The following is a 21,217-nucleotide window of genomic DNA, read 5'->3' on the forward strand; positions in this document are numbered from 1 at the left end:
GCATTTAAAGGATTGGGATTCAAAGATCAGAAGCTGGAAGGAGGTGACTTGGAAGGCTGCCTGGAAGGACATTGTAAATCTTAGCTTTATTATTATAAGCTTACCTGTAGGTCAAATGAATATCTGCTAAACGTGAACCATTTAGGACAATGTTTCTCAATGCCAGTCCACATGTAACCCCAACAGGTCATGTTTTCAGGCTTACCATTATTTTGCACAAGTGATTTGATCAGTTTCACTGCCTTAGTAATTACCACAGCCGTTTCATCTGAGGGAAATCCTGAAATCATGACCTGTTGGGGTTACTTGAGAACTGAAGTTGAGAAACATTGGTTTAGGAGATATTCTAGTAAGTAGCAGCCAGTGACGCCACCAGTGCATGCACTCCGAAGGAACAGCATACCAGTGCCAATCCTTCAGATTTCCGTGCCACAGCCATGACTCCCTCATGCTTGTGTGCAAGTGGCCACAACCCGCGAACCCGGAAGGAAGGCCAGGTGAAGATGGAAGCTCTGTCAGCAGTGACAGCTAACCACTTGAGGCCTTTCTTTCAAGGTGAGTCTTTCATAATGTGCTAGTATGCAATTATCACTGATCACTGTATTAAAAGAGAAGTATGTTTTTTTTAAATGTATTATTCAAACTAAGGTGGATGCAGTATTGGTCCGATACTGTATCTGTCCCCTGCCAGCTCTAACACTGAGAACTGACCAATCTAAAACCGTCAACTGCTCAGTTCTCAGAGCTTTTCAAGCAGAGAGGCTCAGGCTCTCAGTGGCTCGCTGAGAGGCTGAGCTAAGTGCCTGTCCAGGCATGTAGGCGGATCCAGACTTCATTGTCGCGATCTTGCCCAAGCCTGGACCAGCTCTGTGATGTCACCAGACAGCGGACCTCAACCCGTTGTTGGCTGAAAACGGGTCACAGGAGTGCAGAAGGAACTGCACTTCTGTGAACCACAGGAGAAGTACAGCCAAACGAGCTTTGGCTGTTATTCTCCTTTAATGTCACTGGTGATGTCAGTGGTAGTTAGTCAGTTGCTTCCAGCTTCAGTTAGTGTCAGATTGCCCACTGCACTATCGCAGTCCCATTACAAGTTGTTGATCGCTACCATTAGTAGTATAAAAAAAAAATAGTAAAATAAAAATTCCAGTATATACTTATAACATAGTTTATAGGTGCTATAGCTTTCACACAAACTAATCAATATACACTTATTAGGATTTTTTTTAAACATGTAGCAGAATACATTTTGGCCAAAATTTATGAAGAGATTTTTTTTTTATTGGATATGTTTTTTCTACCAGAAAGTAAAAAAAATTTTTTTTTTCAAAATTTGATTTTTTTTCAGTTATATTGCAAAAAATAAAACTCCAGTGGTGATCAAATACAGCCAAAAGAAAGCTCTATTTGTGTGGGAAAAAGATAAAATTTTGTTTGAGTCCCGCATCGCATAACCACACAATCGCCAGTTAAATTAGCTCAGTGCTGAATAGCAAAAAAATGGCCTGGTCATGAAAGAGGGGAACAATTCCTTGTCTTGTTCATCTTCCACGGTGGTGAGCCGAGGTCTGCATCTGTGATCCATCCTGCACCTGAATTTGCCTGGAGCGGTGTGCTTCTCTCTGTTCTTTGCCATGAAAGAGGGGGGGGGGGGGAATCTTCCAAAGCTGAAGTGGTTAAAGAATACAGAGAAGTCTGCAAAAGAAGGGAACCTCACTATACTAAAGGCTCTCAAGTAGAGGTCCACCTTAAGTATAATAGTTAAGTGTAAGTAAACGTGTTGTATATTTAATATACTTTATATAAATTGTTCTTTTGGGTCCCCTATATGTAATTTATAAGCTCCATACTCATGTTCTATGGCCTTAGATGCACCATGTCCTTTATTTTGCCGTTCTATACAATTCAGTCCCTTTAGGAAATGAATCAGAGTTTTTCCTCTAAAGAAAGTCATTTTTCAGATAGCCTTAGACGGCTGATTTTATTGCCTTCAACCCTGGTGGGTTTACTAAAGACATATGGTAATAATTTACTCATTTGCATCGTGGTGTATCAAACTGTTGAGTCACGGGAAGGATACACATTGGTGTCAGCGATGTAGTTACATTTAAAACTGGACAAAGTTGCGATACAGTCTGGATCCGCCCAGTGTTCTTTCGAAGCAAAGAACGCCCATGAAGTCTGTTTTCAATTTTTTTTTTTTTTTTTTTTTTTTTTTTTTACTTTTTGCTTTTTAATCTGAAACCATTTCAGTTAATTTTCAGGGCACTGGGTGAATGCTGAGTGAATCACAAGGAAAGGTCCGGAGTTCTGGCAGTTCCAGCAAGCATGAAGGTGAGTGGCCTTTTTAACAAAATATTTTTATAAGATTTACTTTATGTATCACTTTTTTACTATGTGGTATTACGGAAATAAACGACCAGTAGGGGAACATGTGAAAGAGAAAAAGAAAACTTAAAAATGCAGCAGTTAAGTGTAAACTGAACAGCACATGTTTGCCAAGTTATTTTGCATTCTCATTAACAGTAAAAATGGGAAATACATTTTGAACATTTATTTGCATCATTCAAACACATCAAGAGTTCCAGCTCTGCTATTCTAGTTGATTCAATATTAAATGTAACAAATTTGCTTTAACCACTCGCCTACCGGGCACTTTTACCCCCTTCCTGACCAGGCCAATTTTGAGCTTTCAGTGCTATCACACTTTGAACGACAATTGCGCGGTCATGCAATGCTGTACCCAAATAACATTTTGCCAATTTTCTTTTTGAGACAGGTGAAGCTTTCTTTTGGTGGAATTTAATCACCACTGGGGTTTTTTATATTTTGCTAAACAAACAAACAAAAAAAACATACATTTTGAAAAATAAACTTTTTTTTTTTTTTTTTGTTTCTGTTATAAAAGTTTGCAAATAAGTAATTTTTCTTCTTCACTGATGGGCACTGATAGGCTGCATTGATAGGCACTGATGAGCTGGCACTGATGAAGTGACACTGATGGGCAGTGATGAAGAGGCACTGATAAAGCTGCACTGATAAGGCGCCACTGATGGGCACTGATAGGTGGCACTAATGGGCACTGATATGCTTAACTAATGGGCATTGATGGGCACTGATGGGACTGCAATGATAATCAGGGCACTGATGATCAGTGCCCTGATTATCTGTGTAAATATCTGCCACAGGAAAGCCAGCTAACGGCTTTCCTTTCCTCCCACAGTGACAGCGCTGAGGAAAGGTAATGCCAATAACCAGCATTTGTTTACATGGGACACAGCTGCTCCCATGTGATTGGACACAGCTGATCACATGGTAAAGAGACAATGTCATTGGCACTTTACCCTGATTAGTGATGCGCTGTGTCAGAAGGACACGGCTCATTACCGATTGCCGCACACAAGCGGCGTGCCCGGGAAATCTCTGAAGTTAAACATATGTGGCACAAAAAAAAAGAAAAAACATGCAATGAAAAAAGAAAAGCCTAACTCCAGGGACAAAATACCTTTGCAGTAAGCGGGTCCTCAACACTGCAAGCATTAAATTCTCATTGAGCCTAGGGTAGAACTAGAAGATGTATTACTTAGCTGACCCCCCCCCCCCACGCATTGTACATGGAGAGGGTAAGTGTGACCAAGAACAGCTTATAGAGGAGGGTGCTGGGGACTGGTTGCACAGACTGAAAAAACCTACTGGATCAAGGGGAAAGTGACTTATACATTCTCTTCTGCAACCCACTAGACTTGAACATTTAATCCTTGTAATGTGTGTGGCCCCACTGCAAAGGAATTTTTTTTCTGGTTGTGCCCCTTTAAGTTAAAAATGCCATAACTCCCGATTTGTACTGTCCTGTACTCATTTATTGATCTTAAATAATAACAGCAATGTCTACATTAATTTAAACTGCATTATTACACTTACGATCTTACTTAATTTGTTCTGAATTCACTTTAAAACTAAAATTTCATTCAGCCACCAGAAGTGAAAAAAATATCCTGCACTACTGGACCTTTTTTATATTTCTTCAGTGGCTTCCTGGTTTCTGGACTAGGTCAAAATGATGTCATACATCCCAGGATTCTTCATGGGCATTTTTTTCCTTTCATCTGGATACGGGTCAGAGGGGCTTTCTCAGCTAAGCACACCCCCCCCCCCCCCCCCGTCTGCAGGCCTGAGCTAAGGGCATAGGGATTCTGGGACACACATGCTACATGAATCATCTGTCCTTACTCATGATTGCCACGGCTATAAATGCTAGGGAGGTGATTTCTCAACAAAATAAAGATGGAGACATGGATGGATGGATGGGTGATTTTGCTTTGAATATTTAAAACAAATTACATTTTTAGTGCTCAGATACAGTTTAGTTTTTGCTTTAAAGCAAATCTCTTCCCAGAATATAGCTAAGGAGCACCCAGTTGGAAATAAATACACATATGGTTCGATGGTTTCCAGAGCATGCAGGAGCTCTAAAACCCAAGACAATCGATTGTCTAAATACAGGCTTTAGGAACTGAAGTCCACCCTTCCTGCACCTTACCACTTACTTGTTTTCACTTTGTTCATCCTTGTTTTATACTAATAGTTTGTGCTGCTGATATCCTGCAGCTTCTTTTCAATCACTCCCTTTCTACTTCCACTCCAGGAATGGCAGCATGGCATTTCTCAGGGCAAGCTTCCTGATAATGACAACAGTGGGTCATGCCTACTTAATATGCGTTAAAACTGCCACTGGTACTCTCTTGAAGTGTGAACATGACACTGAATAGTGTATATATGTGTGTGTGTGTGTGTGTATGTATGTATGTATGTATGTGACATACCTCCCAACTTTTTGAGATGGGAGCAAGGGACACCTATTAGGAAATGTATGTAGGCATAGGACACACACCCTGCTCCGTCCCCTTAAAGGAGAATTATACAAAAAAAATCTTAGTATAACCCACAAGTGCTTTTTTTACCGCTACTATTCCTTCATTTTGGCTTTTGAAGTTCACAAATGCAGCAATTTAGAAACTGGATAAAAGCACTGGGAAACAATTTTTGAAAGATAAATAGTGCATTTTATATACAACTATATAGATCAGACCAAAATGAGGGACAAATGAGGAATGAAGGACAGAGGGACTTTGTTCCAAATCAGGGACAGTCCCTCGAAATCAGGGACAGTTGGGCGGAATGTATATATATCACTACCTATATTCAATAGTACTGAACATTGCTGATCACAAGGTTTTTTGTGTAGGGGGTCCTTACTATTGTCTCTAACATGATTTTCTTTCTCCCATCCAGACATTAAAAATCATAGTTTCTGGAGCTGCAGTGGTCCTTCTCATCATACTGGTGGTTATGATAGTGCTCCTCAAATCAGGTAAGTGGACTTGAAAAGCTTCATCAAATAATGCTACAATGTGCTGGGGTAGCATAATGTCCAGATATTTGTTGCGTCTTTCATTGGTGATAAATTATTTCTTTTTTTTTGTTTTCAGTAAATTTAAAACCATTGTTTTAAAATTCTATAGGGCTGTATAAGGGCTCCTGTACATTAGGCATACGGACCTACAGAGAAAAATAATACTTGTCTTGTGGCACCCGTGAGCCGTATTTTTTGCCGATTGAGATGCATTACAGTAAATGCAATGTGAGGCTATATGCACATAACCACCGGCACTTGTGTTTTCACATGAACAGGTTTGGGCATAATGCAAAATTTTATGGAAATGCCATCCAACTAGGAACGCTCACTCCTCCAGACTGACATCCACCCATTGGCCAACTTTTCTCAAGAGTCAGCCCACTGCTTCCATCAGGACTGAGGGCTCCTGAGAGATATACTGAGGCTGGGTGCTGTAATGTTTTCAGTTGACCCCTACATCACTAGTTCGGAAATAAGGTATTTAATATTCATAAGAAGGTTTTATTTAAAATGTATTCAGTATGTGGATGGGGGGGGTGGGGGGTGGGTTGAAGGAACCCGGAAAGGCAAGCCATAAGCAGGTTAAACTTCTATTTTATTAATTAAAGTGTATATAAAGCCAAACCTTTTTTTGTTTTAAATAACTTAGGAAAAGTTAGTCAGGTTTTTACTGCTATGAAAAAGTAAATTGAAGTTCCAGACCAATGTTAAAAGGGTCAGATACAACTATATTCCATCAAAAAGTTGAGTGGAAAGAATAGCCAACATGTTTGGGTGGTACAAGAACACCCACTTCCTAAGCACCTGAAAACAATGTGAATGGACTGGAAGTGAACTGGAGCTTTAATAGTTCTTCTCCAGTGTAATTACAAGATTGGCCTTGTCAGCAAAGAATTTAAGGATTAAACAAGGCACAAGGCAAGATTGTCCAATGGATCAGACAGGGTGCTGTCCAGCATTTCAGTTGGCTCAGCGAGAAGAGACATCGCCAGACACAGCAGAGGTCCCAGATTCAGACCTAGGTCTTGATACTTAGCAGTGGTGTGATGCTTCAATTTCCTTTTTTGTCATATTACTCTACAAGCCCATGGAGATCATCTGGGATGTAGAAGCCAGCTGCTTGGGAACCAGACATCAACATTAATACCCATAAGATAACCTCATCAGTCCAGCACTTTTCCAATTTCCATATTTTTATTTCTGTCTGTGACCCCAAGAGGGAGATTCACCCTCTCTGTGTAATGTGACCAATGTCAATAGGACTGAGAGTGAGGGAAAATCCAACATTTGGCCTCAACAAGAAAATAGGGAAAATCTTTCAATAGGAACATAAAATACAAACCTACCTAAAAAGTGTAGAAAATATTGTTTTTTGTGGAAAAGCAGAAAAAAACTGATCTGTTTTAATAAACTATTGTAGAATGCAGTAACCTATAACAGCTAATCAGATTTTAGTATTCTGCAGTCAGAGGCTATTACTAGTTGGTCGCTCTGGGTCTCTACACAGTGCACTGAACCTGTTCACATTGTGCAGCCTTACAAAATTGTGTCTCTTTCTACTGATTATTACACAGAAAAATGAAAGTCGTAACTATCCTTTAAGACGGTTCTGAAAGCCATGTGTCCTGACTAAGGGGTCATTTAATGCTTCTGATGTCATAGCTGGAACAATACTCACAGCTGAAGGAACATTAGCCAGAGAGTGTGAAGGATTCAATAGAACACAGTGTGCAGGACGGGTCATGTATTACATTTACTATAATGCCGTTGTTTGTTGTGGAAATGTTAAAACACTTCTTTTGGTGAAAAGAGCTTAAAGAAGAACTCTCCGTAGATGTAGTCCTATGTTGCTACATGTTTTGTAAGCCTAGCTGTGAGGTCAGGCAGGGTACACCCCATGGCAGTCCAACAACATAGCTAGTTAGGAGATGGCTGCTTGATAATCAGCACTTGTCTCAGTTCCAAGCATTAGCCAGATACAAGTGGTGGGAAGAGGAATACAGAGGAAGGAGAGGCAGATATTCCAGCTATTGTATGGAGGCAACTGTGGCACCCATGGCTGCAGGAGTACCAGAATAGTGATTGCATCTGATAATTTTCCACCGGGTTTAGTAGATTTTTAAACTGGCTTTTGTCCAGCTGTGTGGTGCTTGCAGGGCCACCCATGGTTCAAGTTTCAGGCAATACAGTAAAGTCAGCCAAATCTGTGCCATTTATGGCAAGCTTTACTCAAGTTCAGAGGCAAGCAAGCTCAGAACTCCAGCTTTGGTGAAACTACAAATCCAATGAGGCATTTCAAGAGACCCACAGGCATGACTGCCAGAGGCAGGAGCATGATGGCACTATAGCTAGAGTGCTGAGGTTGACTACCCTTAAGCCTCATACACACAATGAGAATATTGGACGAATGATCGTCCTTTTTTTTTTTTTTTTTTGCATGCTAGCCTCATATCAAAAATGAAGAGGTTATTATAGATATGAAAATTCTCGTACAACAAAATGCAACTTCGGAAGTGATGTAATGTGTTGTATTTAGGGTTGCACTGATACCTATACCGGTATCGGTGCCAATACTAAGCATTTGCGTGAGTACTCTTATGCCGCATACACACGACCGGACTTTCCAGCAGAAAAGGTCCGACGGAATCATTCCATCGGACATTCCGATCGTGTGTGGGCTTCATCGGACTTTTTCTTTCAAAAATTCTGACGGACCTAGAAATAGAACATGTTTCAAATCTTTCCGAAGGAATCAATTCCTATTGGGAAAGCCCCTCATCTGTATGCTATTCCAACGGACCAAAAACAACGCAAGGGCAGCTAATGGCTACTGGCTATTGAACTTCCTTTTTCTAGTCCCGTCGTACGTCATCACGTTCTAAACGATCGGACTTTTGTGTGATCGTGTGTAGGCAAGACCGTTCATTCCGGTCGTGTGTACGCGGCATAAATCGTGCAAATGCTCCAATACCTGAAACTGATACCTTTGTGATGTGATTTGAGCCCATACAAAACAAATGGGTTTAAATCACACTGCAAAGAATCGCATGTGATTTGAACAGGAATGCTCTGTGATTCCTGTCTGAATCGCGTGCAATTTTCCCCACCGCTCCTGTGTGAACCCAGGCTTGTCATAGTGACTTCAGCCCGGGTTCACACAGGAGCAATGCAGAAACTGCATGCGATTCTGACAGGAGTAGCACCATATTTATGTTCAAATGACACGTGATTCTTTTGTAGTGCTATTTGAGTGCGTTCTTTTTGTATAGGCTCAAATCGCATCACAAAAGTATCAACAAAAACTTGAGCACAAGTATCAGTACTGGCCGATAAAAAAATGGTATCGATGCAACCCTAGTTGTATTGTAATGCACTCTTTAATTTTGGACCATGCATGGTCTTGGTCTTCCGATTTTTTTTTTTTTTTTTTTTTTTTTGATGAATACTGTAATGTTTAAACAAAAATCGTCCGTTCAGGTATTGTAAGAGTAAGATTTTTATGTTTGTCCCTTTGGATAATTTTGCATGAACTTTCGTGATCAGCTCTCAAAAGCCATGTACTAACAATCAGATTATCATACGATTGCTTTGAAAGTGGTATTTTTCATCTGATTTTCTGATCATGTGTACGAGGCATCTTGTAAAACAACCCATTCAGTTTAAAATACAAATGAAAGGCAAAACATTTTTGTATACATATAAAAAAAAAACCATGATAAATATATTTTTTCCCTTTTTTTTTATAAGTGATCACGTTCCCTCTGTTCTCAGCTGCATAAGAGCTGGGGGAGGAGAAGCAGCAGCACACTGAGCTTCCCAATGAATGTCCGTGCAGCGGGGGGAATGTCAGAACAAGTCTGAGCATTGGCGTTCCCAGCATAGCTAGAGAACTGGTCATGCTGTGCTTTCCTGCTTAGTGTGGTCGATTTTTAATAGGAAAGCAGAGGGACTAGCAGGAACACCAGGGATTTCGCACAAAGAAAGCGATACAAAGAGAACAGGATACTTTCCATACAAGTACATGGTACAATAGGCACATATTAGGAATATGAAGTGTTGGAGTAACAAACGCTTTAAGCTAGCCTAAGACAACATGGCAGCTCTCAAATGTCCTTCCTGATAAGGTCCCTTTAAGGCCTCTCCCTCTTTCTGCATGGCTGCTGCACATAACTTTTTTTTAAAGAGCAAAGGTAAGGCCTCATGCACACAGGGCGTTTTTCCTGCCACATTTAGGAGCATTGGATGTTTTTTCTTACAGCTTAAAAACACCTCTCCGTGTTATCCTATGTGTCCATACACACATAGGCTTTTAGGAGCTGTAAGTGGCATAGGCGTTTTCAAACTGTAAAAAAAAAACCCTGGGCGTTCTGGAGCAGCAGCGTTAAAGGGGTTGCAAAGGTTCGTGTTTTTTTTTTTTTTACCTTAATGCATCCCATCCTGGGCTGAGTCCTGCATTCGGCGTCTATGGACGCTGAATGCTGGACTCGGGAAGCGCACCCGCAAGGTGACCCCCCCAGGAGAGCGCTTCTCCCAGGGGGTTATCTGATGCGGAAAGGAGCCGAGAGAGCTGCCGAGGGACCCCAGAAGAGGATGTTTGGGGGCCACTCTGTGCAAAGCAAGCTGCACAGTGGAGGTAAGTATGATATGTTTGTTATTTAAAAAAAAAAAACCCCGAACCTTTAGTGCCACTTTAAGCTGTGAAAAAGCCTGACGCGGCTAAACGCGCCTGAACACGTGTTAACGCTGCATACACTGTTAAGCTGCGTCAAACGTTTTTAAGCTGTAGTTATTGGATTTGGGAGTGGAAAATAGAAGAGGGCGGAGAAAATCTGCTAAACGGTAATGCTGCTAAACGCGCATTAACGTCAATGCAAAATGCTTCTAAAAGGGTGTTTTTACAGCCTTTTTTTCCTGCTGTCGGAACTGGCTTTCTTTGCAGCTCGTTTTTTTTTTTTTTTTTTTTAACACCCTGTGTGCATGAGGCCTTAAAGTGAAATTACTGCTAAATATCTTAGCTGCTGCATGGGCAATGGGCATGGTGACCGTTACACATATAATACATAAATTGCTTTAGTAGTCTAAGGCTGCGTACACGCGATCGGAATTTTGGCCCGCAAAAGACCGATGAGATTTCTTCATCGGAAAATACGACCGTGTGTATGCTCCATCGTTTTTTTGCTGACCGAATTCCAGCCAGCAAAAGATAGAGAGCATACTCTCAATTTTTCGGTCGGGAAAAGTTCCTATCCGAAAATGCGATCGTCTGTGGCAATTCCGACGTGCAAAATTCCTACGCATGCTCGGAAACAATTCGACGAATGCTCGGAAGCCTTGAACTTCATTTCCTTGGCTCGTCATAGTGTTGTATGTCACCGCGTTCTTGACGGTCATAATTTCAGCAAACTTTTGCATGACCGTTTGTATGCAAGGCAAACTTGAGCGAAATCCCATCAGAAAAGCCATCATATCTTTTTCCGGTGAAAAAAACGATTGTGTGTACGCGGCATAAGGCATGTAATGTATTTTTTAGAGCGGGGTTATAGTTTCATTTAGGCCTCAGGCACACTGGATGTTAAAATAATATAAAATATATAAAAATGCCAGTAGCTTTGCAGTGAGTTTTTCAATGTTTTTGCAATAGTGTTTTTAGCGTTTATTAGCATTTTTCTGCGTTAAAGTTTTTTTTAACTTTTTTTTTTAATTTTCTTCTTTTTTTTCAATGGACGAAAAACATCAAAAAATGCTGGAGAGCCACGTTTTTCAGCATTTATTTAACAGCTGAAAAACTCCTCTCAGAACCCACTAGTTAGTTTTTTGGCTTAAAAAAAAAACAAAAAAAAAAAACAGCCTATGTGTGCATGGACACATAGGATAACATGATGGGGAGTTTATTGACTGTAGAAAAAAGCATCTGAAGCCAAAAACAGCTGCTGTAAAAATGTCCAAAAACATCCAGTGTGCATGAGGCCTTATAGAGAATCTCTTACAAAGAAAAGTTAATTTTGGATTTGCAGCAACTGTAATACCGTGTACACACGGGCGGACTTTTCGGCATCAAAGGTCCAACGGTCTTTCCGATGGACTTTCGACAGACTTTTGAACGATCGGACTTGCCTACACACGATCACACCAAAGTCCAACGGATTCGTACGTGATGACGTACGACCGGACTAAAATAAGGAACTTCATAGCCAGTAGCCAATAGCTGCCCTAGCGTCGGTTTTCGTCTGTCGGACTAGCATACAGATGAACGGATTTTTCGACCGGACTCGAGTCCGTCAGAAATATTTGAAACGTGTTTTAAATCTGAAGTCCGTCACATTTTCGACCGAAAAAGTCCGCTGCAGGTCCAATGAAGCCCACACACGGTCGACTTGTCCGACGGATTCGTTCCATCGGACCAGTCTGGTCGAAAAGTCCGCCCATGTGTACACGGCATAACAAGTTTTCCTAGGTGTGTTGGTGTTTGGTGTCTTCAAAATGCTATAATGTGGTACACAATTCTCAGTATTCAGCCATTTTGATGATGTAGTTATGGCGTCCTATACTATCAGCAATAGAGTATGAGGTTAAAATATATTTTAAAAAAATCATATACAGTAAAACCTTGGTTTGAGAGCATTTTGCAAGACAAGCAAAATTTTTTTTATAAATTTTGACTTGATATACAAGCGATGTCTTGATATACAAGTAGCATCATGTCACAACTGAATATAAAAGAGAAGAGAGGTGCCTCTAAGTGTAGCAATATGGTTACATTTAACCACTTCAATACAGGGCACTTATACACCTTCCTGCCCAGACCAATTTTCAGCTTTTTTTTTTTTTTTTTTTTTTTTTCTTTTTTCCTTTTTTTTAAATTTTATTTATTTATTTATTTTGCCACATCAGCAAAGTGTTTATCTGGGAGATATTATTTCAACTTTCAAGTCAATCTCATCCCTTAATAATTTCACATCATTGTGGCTTACTCATTTTTCATCAACCATTTATTAAGTAATAATGATTACAATATACAATACGAATATCCCCATACAAAGATTTTATACCCCAAAAGCCTACCCCCCCCTCTCGAGTAGTCCCAATTACCCGCCCATCCCCCCCCTACCCTACCCCCCAGCTCTTCCCCCAATGGTTATGGCCTGTACCTATCTCTATCCCTCTCCTTACCATTTGCCCTATTTGAGTGTGTAACGTCTGGCTCGAGTTAATGTTTAAACTTCTATTCGGTGAGTTATCCGGCTCAATTTCCCACATCTCAACCGATTTGGGGGAGGACTTGTATTTTACCCAATCACTCCACGTCTCTTCATACTCTTCCATCTCTAACCCCTTGCTGTATCTCATATACTCCAGGCAGTGAATTTCCTCTGTTTTATTGAACCACTCCCGCATTGTAGGTCTTCTTCTGTCTAACCAGTGTCTAGGGATAAGACTCTTGGCCGCATTAAGGAGATGCGGTAACAGTGATTTCAAGTACCTCTTTGTGGGCATGTTACTCCCGTGATGTAAACACACCCAGGGGTCATCCGGGATCCTCATACTGGTGATCTCAAAAATAATACTCCTTATCTCCCCCCAGAATTTTTTCATTTCCGGGCACTGCCACCATATATGCGCCATTGTCCCTATGTCCTTACAACCCCTCCAACATAGTTGCGATGTTTCTTTCTGTATTTTATGTGCCCTGTCCGGGGTGATGTACATTCTCGCTAAGATTCTAAAGTTCATCTCAGATACCCTGTAGTTAACTGAGGTAGCGTTCACTCTTCCCAGGAGCAACCCCACCTCTCTTTCACTGATCTTATTTCCCAATTCCTCCTCCCACTTCCTAAGGAATGTCGGGCACTCCATTTTAATCAATGTTCTATAAATCCTAGACACTCCTCCCCTTCCTTTCTTCTCCAAAAGCGCTTTTTCGAGGGGGCGAAGATCTTCCGTCGACCTAATTGGTTGCGGGAGTGTATCAACAAAATGTTTCAACTGCCTGTACTTCAAAAAGTCCATAATGAACCATTTATCTTTTGCTTTTAACTCCTGGTAAGTGCACAACTTGCCCTGACTCGTGATGTCTTTTAATTGGGCCTCTTCCTTCAGTATCCATCTCCCAAACAAATCTTCCCTCCCAGGCAGGAAATAATCTGTGTCCTTAAGCGGGATTAGCGGTGAGTTATACCCCCATTTCTCCCTATCATGTATTTTATCCCACATATTTAAGACATGTTTGGTGCTATCCATTGTTTTCGTGCTCAATTTTCTAAACTGTGGTGGAATCCACACATTTTTACACAAATCCACCCCACTCATTATACCCTCTATTTGAACCCACTGTTTTTCTTTATTTTTTTTTACCCAATCTATAATCCGTGATATAACTATGGCTACGTAATATTTTTTAATATCTGGTGCCCCCCACCCCCCCTTCCTCTTATCAGTTAATTAACTGTGCAAACTTAATTCGTGTTTTTTTCCCCCGCCAAATAAACATTAAAAACAAAGTGTGCAACTTGTTCAAAAAACTCTGCGGTATTGAAATTGGGACCATTTGAATTTTATACGTGATTTTCGGGAGAACTGACATTTTGAGTAAATTTATTCTGCCTCCCCATGAGAATTGATTACACGGGATTCTATTCAAATCAGTCCTGATCTCATTAAGAAGTGCCATATAATTGGCTTGGAACAGTGTCTCTTTAGCTGGGGAAATTTTAACTCCTAGATAGTTAAGCTCTTTTATCCCCCATTTAAATGGGAGACTCTTTTGGTAAGCCTTATCCCCTGCTTTATCTTCCACTATTTCCAGTATTTCTGACTTAGTTGAGTTAACCCGGAAATTGGATAATCTGCCGTAAGTCTTGATGGTCTCTAGCAGGTTCGGAAAGGTAATCCTCGGGCGGGTGACGTACAATAGGACGTCATCCGCAAAGGCAGCTATTTTATACTCTTCTTCCCCAATTTTGACCCCACTGATATCCAGACTGAGTCTTATCTTAGCCAAAAAAGGTTCCAACGTCAGCACAAAAAGCAGCGGGGAAAGTGGGCACCCCTGTCTAGTGCCGTTGTGCACTGTAAAAGGTTCAGAGAACGTGCCGTTCGTCTTAAATCTTGCTGTAGGCAGAGTATATAAGGCTTTAATCTTACTGAGCATTTTATTACCTATGCCAATCTCCTCAAGAGTATCCCACATGAAGCCCCAGTCTACCCTGTCGAAAGCTTTTTCAGCATCCATCGACAGTAATAGACCTGGGGCTCCCCTATCCTTCATTATCTGGGTTACCAATAAAGTTTTAATGCTATTGTCTCTCCCTTCTCTACCCGGCACGAAACCTACTTGGTCAGAGTGGACAATCTCATTAATTATCTTTTTCAGTCTGTCGGCTAAAATCGTTGCAAAAAGCTTTGTGTCAACGTTCAGGAGCGAAATGGGTCTGTAACTAGAATATAACGTGCTATCTCTCCCTTCTTTCCTGATGATGGCGATGCTTGCTTCTAGTGCTTCCTTCCTCATCTCCCAGTTTTCCCCTATCCCATTCATATATGAACACATTATGGGAATCAATGTTTCCTGTAGTTTTTTTATAGTACAGAACCGTCAACCCATCAGGGCTTGGGCTTTTCCCATTTGGTGTATCCTGTAGGGCTTTTTTAAGTTCCTGCTCAGTAATCGGGGCGTCTAATATGGCTTTATCATCATCTGTGATTTTTGTTAACTTTGCTTCTTTCATAAAAGTTTTATTACCCTCGCGCTTACGTCTATTTGACTCGTGTGAGCTCTTTGCGTTTTATTGCGTACAACTCGCCGTAAAAATCTCGGAATGCTTTCGCAATGTCGCACGTCTTATGTTTAATTTCACCTGATTTGGTCTTAATTCTTTCTATAAAGTTACTTGTTTTCTTTTTTTTTAAGGCCCTGGCGAGGAGCTTGCCTGGTTTGTTACCGTTAATGTATCTGTCTTTCTTGACCAGGTTATAGGTTTTACACGTTTCCTGTTCTGTACAAGCCCTTCTCTTCTTTTTAGTAGGTTTATCCAGGTCTCCCTTCCTCCTGACGTTTCATGTTGTTGCTCTAGTTCTTGGATTTCTTTTATCAGGGCTGATCTTTCTTCTTTCCATCTCCTTTTTTCTTTCCGTACCTACCATCATAAATATACCCCTGATATACACTTTGTGGGCCTCCCAAACCGTAGCCTCGTTAACCTCCCCAGGGACATTTATTTTAAAGTACCACTCCAGTTCTTCCTTAATTCTCTTTAAAATATCTTTGTCTTGTAACTGATCTTCATTCAATCTCCACCCTGAACCCTAGATGTGGGTTTCCCCTATTTTTATTTGTAAACTCACTGGTGCATGATCAGAAAACGTCATATTACCGATAACTACATCCATGACATCTTCCAGCAACCTATGTTCAATCAGGAAGAAGTCAAGTCTCGAATACGTCACATGTACGGGGGAGTAAAAAGTATAGTCTCTTGTATCACCATGCTGGATCCTCCATACATCTACCAGCTGGAGCTGTTGCAGCTTTTTTTTAAATGTACCTGCCAAAGCTCCATCCATCCCCCAGACATGTGACGAGCAGTCCTTCCCAGGGTCTAAACATAAATTGAAGTCTCCCGCAATAATGGACTTCCCTGTCTTAAATTCTTCAAACTTTGCCAATATACCTGTTACTTTTATATAAGTGTTTCTATTTGGCCCATAAATGTTCGCCAGGGAGCATTTCGAGCCTTTGATTTTGCCCTTTAAGAAGAGAAACCGCCCCTCCGGGTCGGCCAATGCCTCCTCCATTTCAAACCTGGTCTCCCTGGCAAACCCTATGGCAACACCTCTTGCCCCTTTTATTGGTGAATCACCGTAATACCATACTGGGAGGTCTCTAGAATAGATTTTTTGACTCTTGCCAGCGCTTAGATGTGTCTCTTGAAGCATGGCCACAATTAGGGGAGTATTGGGGTTCCACATGAACCCCCTGCAAAACCGTGGCCCTCCAACTCCACCTGGCCTCCCGGTTGTCTCCCCGGAGGTTGAGCTCGAAGAGGGGTCAAGTCTAAGCTGAAAGCTTTCCTCTAGGTATAATCCCGGCCATCCCTCCCACACACCCCCTCACCCGCCCCCCCCCCGCTCCCCACCGACTTTGGATCATATAAAGAAAAAAGTAAAAGAACAGACAGAAAAAGCCTATTTTCAATCCTTTTAAGTCCGGGGACTCTTTTAACCCCTATGCTCTTTTGCCATTAGGATTGGTTTCCATGTGGTTAAGTCTCCTGTATGCTCCTGATTTACAATTCTCTCCCACCACCCCCAGATCTCCATTAATGGGATTCCTAGACGGTCGCAGAAATTCTGTGTTTCCTCCAGAAATCTCAGCACCGCCATACGGCCGTCCTTACGTCCAGTTAGACAGGCAGGGAAGCCCCAGGAGTATTGGACCTTGTGCGCCTTTAACCACTTGCCTCACGACGATATACATCGGCAGAATGGCACGGGCAGGCAGAATCACGTACCCGTACGTGATCTGCCTCCCGCGGGCGGTCGGGTTTTGTCCAGCGGCGATCGGAGGTGAGGGGGAGGCCATCCATTCGTGGCCCCCCCCTCGCGATCACCGCCGGCCAATGAAATCATTCCTATGCTGCTGTATGGTAAACAGCAGCAAAGGAAATTATGTCATCTCTGCTCGGCTAGGCAGTTTCCGTTCCGGCGCTGAGGAGGGAAGACTGTAATGTAAGTGAAAACACGCACACACAGTAGAACATGCCAGGCACACAACACCCCCTCCCCCCCCTGTCACACTGACCCCAAGCAGTTTTTTTTTTTTTTTTTCTGATTACTGCATGGTGTCAGTTTGTGACAGTTAGTGTGTTAGGGCAGTTAGTATTAGCCCCCTTTAGGTTTAGGGTACCCCACTAACCCCCCCCTAATAAAGTTTTAACCCCTTGATCACCCCCTGTCGCCAGTGTCACTAAGAGATCATTTTTCTGATCGCTGTACTAGTGTCGCTGGTGACGCTAGTTAGGGAGGTAAATATTTAGGTTCGCCGTCAGCGTTTTATAGTGACAGGGACCCCCATATACTACCTAATAAAGGTTTTAACCCCTTGATTGCCCCCTAGTTAACCCTTTCACCACGGATCACCGTATAACTGTTACGGGTGACACTGGTTAGTTCGTTTATTTTTTATAGTGTCAGCGCACCCGCCGTTTATTACCAAATAAAAGTTTAGCTCCCTAATCGCCCGCCGGTGATATGCGTCGCCCCAGGCAGCGTCAGGTTAGCGCCAGTACCGCTAACACCCATGCACGCAGCATACGCCTCCCTTAGTGGTATAGTATCCGAACGGATCAATATCTGATCCAATCAGATCTATACTAGCGTCCCCAGCAGTTTAGGGTTCCCAAAAACGCAGTGTTAGTGGTATCAGCCCAGATACCTGCTAGCACCTGCATTTTGCCCCTCCGCCTGGCCCAGCCCAGCCCACCCAAGTGCAGTATTGAGTGATCACTGTCACTTACAAAACACTAAACGCATAACTGCAGCATTCACAGAGTCAGGCCTGATCCCTAACAGTTGTTTTGATAGCGTTTTGGTGAACTGGCAAGCACCAGCCCCAGGCAGCATCAGGTTAGCGCCAGTACCGCTAACACCCACGCACGCACCGTACACCTCCCTTAGTGGTATAGTATCTGTTCGGATGAATATCTGATCTGATCAGATCTATACTAGCGTCCCCAGCAGTTTAGGGTTCCCAAAAACGCAGTGTTAGCGGAATCAGCCCAAATACCTGCTAGCACCTGCGTTTTGCCCCTGCGCCCGGCCCAGCCCACCCAAGTGCAGTATCGATCGATCACTGACACTTACAAAACACTAAACGCATAACTGCAGTGTTCGCAGAGTCAGGCCTGATCCCTGCGATCGCTAACAGTTTTTTTTGGTAGGGTTTTGGTGAACTGGCAAGCACCAGCGGCCTAGTACACCCCGGTCATAGTCAAACCAGCGCTGCAGTAACACTTGGTGAGGTGGCGAGTCCCATAAGTGCAGTTCAAGCTGGTGAGGTGGCAAGCACAAGTAGTGTCCCGCTGCCACCAAGAAGAAGACAAACACAGGCCCGTCGTGCCCATAATGCCCTTCCTGCTGCATTCGCCAACCCTAATTGGGAACCACCACTTCTGCAGCGCCTGTACTTCCCCCATTCACATCCCCAACCAAATGCAGTCGGCTGCATGAGAGCCATTTTTTTTATGTCCTCCCGAGTACCCCTACCCAACGAACCCCCCCCCCCCCAAAAAGATGTCGTGTCTGCAGCAAGCGCGGATATAGGCGTGACACCCGCTATTATTGTCCCTCCTGTCCTGACAATCCTGGTCTTTGCATTGGTGAATGTTTTGAACGCTACCATGCACTAGTTGAGTGTTAGCGTAGGGTACAGCATTGCACAGACTATGCACACTTTCACAGGGTCTCCCAAGATGCCATCGCATTTTGAGAGACCCGAACCTGGAACTGGTTACAGTTATAAAAGTTACAGTTACAAAAAAAGTGTAAAAAAAAAAAAAAAAACACAAACAAAAATATAAAATAAAAAATAATAGTTGTCGTTTTATTGTTCTCTCTCTATTCTCTCTCTCTCTCTATTCTCTCTATTGTTCTGCTCTTTTTTACTGTATTCTATTCTGCAATGTTTTATTGTTATTATGTTTTATCATGTTTGCTTTTCAGGTATGCAATTTTTTATACTTTACCGTTTACTGTGTTTTATTGTTAACCATTTTTTTGTCTTCAGGTACACCATTCACGACTTTGAGTGGTTATACCAGAATGATGCCTGCAGGTTTAGGTATCATCTTGGTATCATTCTTTTCAGCCAGTGGTCGGCTTTCATGTAAAAGCAATCCTAGCAGCTAATTAGCCTCTAGATTGCTTTTACAAGCAGTGGGAGGGAATGCCCCCCCCCCCAACGTCTTCCGTGTTTTTCTCTGGCTCTCCTGTCTCAACAGGGAACCTGGGAATGCAGCTGTTGATTCAGCCAGCTGACCATAGAGCTGATCAGAGACCAGAGTGGCTCCAAACATCTCTATGGCCTAAGAAAATGGAAGCTACGAGCATTTCATGACTTAGATTTCGCCGGATGTAAACAGCGCCATTGGGAAATTGGAAAAGCATTTTATCACACCGATCTTGGTGTCGTCAGATGCTTTGAGGGCAGAGGAGAGATCTAGGGTCTAATAGACCCCAATTTTTTCAAAAAAGACTACCTGTCACTACCTATTGCTATCATATTTACATTCCCTGAGATAACAATAAAAATGATTAAAAAAAATGAAAGGAACAGTTTAAAAATAAGATAAAAAAGCAAAAAAATAATAAAGAAAAAAAAAAAAAAAAAAAGCACCCCTGTCGCCCCCTGCTCTCACGCTAAGGTGAACGCAAGCGTCGGTCTGGCGTCAAATGTAAACAGCAATTGCACCATGCATGTGAGGTATCACCGCGAAGGTCAGATCGAGGGCAGTAATTTTAGCAGTAGACCTCCTCTGTAAATCTAAAGTGGTAATCTGTAAAGGCTTTTAAAAATGTATTTATTTTGTTGCCACTGCACGTTTGTTCGCAATTCTAAAGTATGTCATGTTTGGTATCCATGTACTCGGCCTAAGATCTTCTTTTTTATGTCATCAAACATTTGGGCAATATAGTGTGTTTTAGTGCATTAAAATTTAAAAAAGTGTGTTTTTTCCAAAAAAAAATGCGTTTGAAAAATCGCTGCGCAAATACTGTGTGAAAAAAAAAATGAAACACCCACCATTTTAATCTGTAGGGCATTTGCTTTAAAAAAATATATAATGTTTGGGGGTTCAAAGTAATTTTCTTGCAAAAAAAAATAAATAATTTTTTCATGTAAACAAAAAGTGTCAGAAAGGGCTTTGTCTTCAAGTGGTTAGAAGAGTGGGTGATGTGTGACATAAGCTTCTAAATGTTGTGCATAAAATGCCAGGACAGTTCAAACCCCCCAAATGACCCCATTTTGGAAAGTAGACACCCCAAGCTATTTGCTGGGAGGCATGTGATGTGATTGGTTTTCGGGGCCCGGTACGCGGCTAGGCTCCCAAAAAGTCCCATACATGTGGTATTCCCATACTCAGGAAAAGCAGCTAAATGTATTTTGGGGTGCAATTCCACATATGCCCATGGCCTGTGTGAGCAATATATCATTTAGTGACAACTTTGTGCAAAAAAAAAAAAAAAATTGTCACTTTCCTGAGGAGTGAAATCAAAAATTTACGCCCTTAGAAATCCTGAAGGCGGTGATTGGTTTTGGGGGCCTCGTACGCGGCTAGGCTCCCAAAAAGTCCCACACATGTGGTATCCCCATACTCAGGAGAAGCAGCTGAATGTATTTTGGGGTGCAATTCCACATATGCCCATGGCCTGTGTGAGCAATATATCATTTAGTGACAAAATTTTTGTAATTTTTTTTATTTTTTTATTTTTTGTCATTATTCAATCACTTGGGACAAAAACAATTAATATTCAATGGGCTCAACATGCCTCTCAGCAATTTCCTTGGGGTGTCTACTTTCCAAAATGGGGTAATTTGGGGGGGGGGGGGGGGGGTTGTACTGCACTGCCATTTTAGCACTTCAAGAAATGACATAGGCAGTCATAAACTAAAAGCTGTGTAAATTCCAGAAAATGTACCCTAGTTTGTAGACGCTATAACTTTTGCGCAAACCAATAAATATACACTTATTGACATTTTTTTTTTACCAAAGACATGTGGCCGAATACATTTTGGACTAAATGTGTGAC

General features: G+C 41.9%; 1 protein-coding gene across 1 annotated transcript in view; it reads left to right on the top strand.

The window, feature by feature from the left end:
• Positions 1–2,235: 2,235 nt before the first annotated feature.
• Positions 2,236–21,217, top strand: part of FAP (fibroblast activation protein alpha) — a 194,814-nt gene continuing 175,832 nt past the window's right edge. The window contains exons 1-2 of the mRNA XM_073634041.1: positions 2,236–2,334; positions 5,293–5,371. Of these exons, the coding sequence (XP_073490142.1) occupies positions 2,329–2,334; positions 5,293–5,371 (85 nt within the window). The 5' untranslated portion in view covers positions 2,236–2,328. The remainder of the gene's footprint in view (positions 2,335–5,292; positions 5,372–21,217) is intronic.

This window comes from Aquarana catesbeiana, linkage group LG06, assembly GCF_042186555.1.
Source record: "Aquarana catesbeiana isolate 2022-GZ linkage group LG06, ASM4218655v1, whole genome shotgun sequence".
NCBI classification, from domain to species: Eukaryota; Metazoa; Chordata; class Amphibia; order Anura; family Ranidae; genus Aquarana; species Aquarana catesbeiana.